The sequence below is a fragment of the Chiloscyllium plagiosum genome, chromosome 10 (genome assembly GCF_004010195.1).
Source record: "Chiloscyllium plagiosum isolate BGI_BamShark_2017 chromosome 10, ASM401019v2, whole genome shotgun sequence".
NCBI lineage: Eukaryota > Metazoa > Chordata > Chondrichthyes > Orectolobiformes > Hemiscylliidae > Chiloscyllium > Chiloscyllium plagiosum.
Window position 1 is genome coordinate 76,255,939 of NC_057719.1, and position 5,397 is coordinate 76,261,335.

General features: G+C 44.4%; 1 protein-coding gene across 1 annotated transcript in view; it reads right to left on the reverse strand.

Moving 5' to 3' along the window:
- The window catches only part of LOC122553793 (deubiquitinase DESI2), a 239,845-nt gene extending 235,538 nt beyond the window's left edge, over window positions 1-4,307 (reverse strand). Inside the window, exon 1 of the mRNA XM_043698127.1 lies at window positions 3,007-4,307. Coding sequence (XP_043554062.1) covers window positions 3,007-3,045 — 39 coding nt within the window. The 5' untranslated portion in view covers window positions 3,046-4,307. The remainder of the gene's footprint in view (window positions 1-3,006) is intronic.
- Between the last annotated feature and the right edge of the window lie 1,090 nt (window positions 4,308-5,397).

Sequence of the window (5,397 nt, forward strand, 5' to 3'; positions counted from 1 at the left end):
GACGCTCATGCACTATCACTGACAGTCATGCGCCATCACTGACAGTCATGCACCATCACTGACGCTCATGCACTATCACTGACAGTCATGCGCCATCACTGACAGTCATGCACCATCACTGACGCTCATGCACTATCACTGACAGTCATGCGCCATCACTGACAGTCATGCACCATCACTGACGCTCATGCACTATCACTGACAGTCATGCGCCATCACTGACAGTCATGCACCATCACTGACGCTCATGCACTATCACTGACAGTCATGCGCCATCACTGACAGTCATGCACCATCACTGACGCTCATGCACTATCACTGACAGTCATGCGCCATCACTGACAGTCATGCACCATCACTGACGCTCATGCACTATCACTGACAGTCATGCGCCATCACTGACAGTCATGCACCATCACTGACGCTCATGCACTATCACTGACAGTCATGCACCATCACTGACAGTCATGCACCATCACTGATGCTCATGCACCATCACTGACAGTCATGCACCATCACTGACGCTCATGCACCATCACTGACAGTCATGCACCATCACTGACAGTCATGCACCATCACTGACAGTCATGCACCATCACTGACGCTCATGCACCATCACTGACAGTCATGCACCATCACTGATGCTCATGCACCATCACTGACAGTCATGCACCATCACTGACGCTCATGCACCATCACTGACAGTCATGTCCCATCACTGACACTCATGCACCATCACTGATGCTCATGCACCATCATTGACGCTCATGCACCATCACTGACGCTCATGCACCATCACTGATGCTCATGCACCATCACTGACAGTCATGCACCATCACTGATAGTCATGCACCATCACTGACAGTCATGTCCCATCACTGACACTCATGCACCATCACTGATGCTCATGCACCATCACTGACGCTCATGCACCATCACTGACAGTCATGCACCATCACTGACAGTCATGCACCATCACTGACAGTCATGCACCATCACTGACGCTCATGCACCATCACTGACAGTAATGCACCATCACTGATGCTCATGCACCATCACTGACAGCCATGCACCATCACTGACAGTCATGCACCATCACTGACAGTCATGCACTATCACTGATACTCATGCACCATCACTGACAGTCATGCAACATCACTGACAATCATGCACCATCACTGACGCTCATGCACCATCACTGACAGTCATGCACCATTAGTGACGCTCATGCACTATCACTGACAGTCATGCACCATCACTGACAGTCATGCACCATCACTGGAGCTCATGCACCATCACTGATGCTCATGCACCATCACAGACGCTCATGCACCATCACTGACAGTCATGCACCATCACAGACGCTCATGCACCATCACTGACAGCCATGCACCATCACTGATGCTCATGCACCATCACTGACAGTCATGCACCATCACTGACAGCCATGCACCATCACTGACAGTCATGCCTTCTGCTGCTGGGTCCTAGAATTCTGAAATTCCCTCCCAACATATCTCTAGGACTTTCTTTCTTCCTTTAAGATGCACCCTAAAAGCCTACTTCTTGTTCTGACATTTCCTTACAGAGTTCAATTTTAAATTTGTTTGAAAATGTTCCTGCAAAGTGTCTTGGGACATTTCATCACATAGAAGTTGTTTTATAAGTGCGCATTGGTCTGTAATCAATATGTGTTCAAAAACAGAAGTAAATACTTGGAAAGATTCCTATAGATTTTGAACTGAAATCAAGGTTCTGGCATTTCTGTGCAAGTGGTATACCCTCCTTTTTTCACATGTTTACAGACCCTAACTCTGCATCTTTAACACAGCAGATGGAGATATTTAATTTAATTCCAGGTTTCATTTTTGAATGAACGTTTACACAGTGTCTGCAGTGCAACAGAAGTCTGTTACAATTCCGAAGGAGAAACCTGAAAGATTAAGTAGACACTTCAGCCCCAAGGTGCTTTCATATTTTTGGACACTCGCTGGAGTTGTTATTCTTAATAATTAATATAAATACATTAATTACTTTTTATCTACCATGTTCAGGTTTTGATGCTTGCAGTGTCATAATGAATAAGACAGTACCAATAACTGTGCTTAGAACAGAAGTCATTCGAATGACTGAACTTGCGTGCTTGACATTAATTTCCATGTACACAACACCAAAATATCACACTAGTGTATATCATCAAAAAGAAAAAGGATGTCTATGAGTTGTTACAAGTTAGCAAGCACACTGAGAGGCATTACAGTAAGACAAGTTTATCATGTAAATTCCAAATTGAGATTGCATCCTTGAAACTACAGTTAGATAGTTACTTGTAAGTTGAAACTTTTTATAAGCATTTTCTTTGCTCCCTTCAACTTTGTGAGCTTAAGGTTGGGGGTGCAACTCCGTAGGCAGTCTCTGTTTACACTTGCTCCAAAACCAAACACTAGTGCCTCAGAGATATCAAGAGTGATTCTCTATCATTATGAGGAAGTCACAACATTATTTATTACTTGAATTACAATACCCAGTATACATTGCTAAAGCATTTGCCATCTGCATTCCATATAATTTGACAATGTACAGCACAAAAAGGTTAGAACATCTCTTACTGCGAGATTTGAAGTAGCAGAAGTCTCACAAATGTAGTTCCCTGTGCATTAATATCACAAAGTAATGCCGTTGACAGTTTTATTATACCAAATGCAACATATGGCACGCAGGAGTAATTAGTGCAAAATAGGTTTACAAGATATGCTGTTACATTCCAACTTAAAAGAAAAAAAAGAACATAAGAAGAGTGCTATACATAATTCTCCCATCCAATGCAAATGCACATCATCCCATCTGTAAAAGCCAGCTAATGTAGATTCGATTCCTTGTGCTACAGCGATGGAGCTGTTTAACAACATCTGCGGAGGAGTAAATCCAACAATGATTCCTGGATTTACCGAACAGCCAAACTGACTTTATTTTTAATCGATCAACAGGGTGTTGTTTAACACTTACCATATCGTAAACATTGAGAATCACTGGTTCATTTGCCATCGCTCGTTACAGAGACCACACAGGTCCAATAATCCTTAAATCAGTTACCGGCCACAGTTCACTTTCACTGACCCGGGCTACTGTTGCATCCAGGATCAAACATGCGGGGCAGCTTTGGCTCTACACCGAGATCGGAAATCGGTCCAGTCTCCGAAAATGCACAGCGACGATGGGCTTCCCTCTACTTGGGGCAACGTGATCGAGAGAGGGTGGCGGCAGCTCATCCATAAGTAGTTCCCCTCTCTCCAAATCCAGCCTGCAGGCTAGAGAACCATGGAATGCATTTTGAAACAGAAAGGGGGGAGACAGAGAGAGAGAGCGAAAAGAAAATGCATCAGTTGGAAATCATTGCCTCGGACGCTTCTGACCCGTTGGAGGATGCTGCATGTCCACCGGCCTTCCCCACTCGAGCCTGGGTCGAATTGAAGTGCACGTTAGTTTCGCCCCCTCAGTGGCAAGAGGCAGCAGCGCTTGGCGCTGTCCAGGGTGCTGATGGAGAGGAGCCAGCTCTCGCCTGGCTGGAGTAGGATGACATCACTTGAAGCTGCTCTCCCAGCCAGCCAGGCTTTTTCAAAGCCCGTCCCAGCAAATTGAGATGGAGATTGCAGCGATCCGGTTACATCATGAGCGTCTCCATCTCCAAAGAAGAGCCGGGCACGCTTAAAGCTGGACTGCAACCGCTCGGGGAGATCATTCCTCCCGGACGCGTCAGGCGCCTCCAAAAATAAACGAGAGCACCCTTTTCCGAAAAAGAGTAAGGACCTCACTCCCCCGGGTTTTCCCAAGGCCCACGTCGACCACGTCCTCAGTAACCGAGCGGGGGGACGCCGCTAAATGGGGAACTCCCTTGCACTGCGTTTGCAGCCTGGAGTCAGTCGATGGTTGGGGGAGTGGAATCAGCTGGAGAGCTGCGATTTACAAGTGCGCACTTCGAAATGAGAACTTGCCCCGCCGAGTTCGCCTGGTGGAAAGGGCACCCGCTCCTCGAAAGATGCAGGCACCAGTTGCTAACAGCGGAAGTCGCTTTGAGATTTCCAGCGCACTGGCTCAGCGCAGCCCGGTGGTTTTCGCAAGCCGCTGCTCCCAAGTTTACTCCAAATGCCACAGCTTTTGCAACGGCTTGGCTTTAAATCCAGGCAGTTGGAATTAGATACAGATAGCATTTCAGCAATCCAAAAATAAACCCTCTCATTGCTAACCTTTCACAGAACCACGAGCACGTGATTTCCTTGTCGTTTCCAATAGAATGGGCAAAACCATCAACTCCGGATTGTTTATACAGTAATCCAACTGGTGTACTCTGCTTCAATTAACAAGAAGTCAAAGGGACCCGTAATTTCACAGGTACGGTGTCCTAATGTGTGATAAAGGTGTTCAGTTATACTTCAACTTCTCAACCTCCCCATTCCAGACTTATGAAATATCATTTTCTTTTAAAAAAAAATCTGATTTTCTGATAAAAAGTAAAAGCTAACCCTTTAACCCTGAAGTTACTTTTACATTATAGAAAGTTATTTGGTTCGACTGCTGCTGTTGAGATTTTAAAAGTTAAGATCAGGTCTTCTTCCCCCAGCCGGACCTTTCAATTCTTAATTCAAGAATTGGAGCCTCACGGATCTTTCTCTGCGTTGCACAGAGTAAACCAGATGGAACTCTAAAGAAGCCTCACAAGACTTCAATGAAGTATTATTGAACAAACCAACGTTCTCAATGTTAGAGCAATTTTCACTCATGAGATTGTTAATTCCAGTTATCTGTTTCTGAGAGATCTGCACATGTGTGGAAACATGTGACCAGTTTATGTATGGAAACCATTTGGTTAAGTTCTATAAAGGAACAAAAGTAAAACTTCTAAGGTACTGTCCTATTCCAGGTGTAAGAATGCCTCCTGATACACCATGGAAGATAGACGTATCAACTTATCAACCTTCAGAGAAAGGAGTACATCTTACAACAAACGATCTTCAACACTGCTAGGCAAATTTGTCTATTCTCCATAACTGTTTGTTTGTGGGAAAATAGATAACATTCATCACAAAACTGAAATGAGATACTGTAAACTAAACTGGTAGGAATTAGATCTATAGCTATACCAGCACTTGAGGTGCAGACACTCTTCTCTTTTGGTCAAAATGAAGATTTATTTGGCTCCTCCAGTTCAGTCAGAAACCAGCTATAATCTGAATAGTAGAGGGATTTCAGACTTTAATGGAATTATCTACAGGATATAGGTAAGAAATGAAAGTAAGGATAATGTACTTGAATTGAAAGGAAGTGACTCATGATATCCCACAAGTGCCTCAAATACTTACTGTGTTCAGTCATGACTTAGATAACACAATAGAAAGCTAA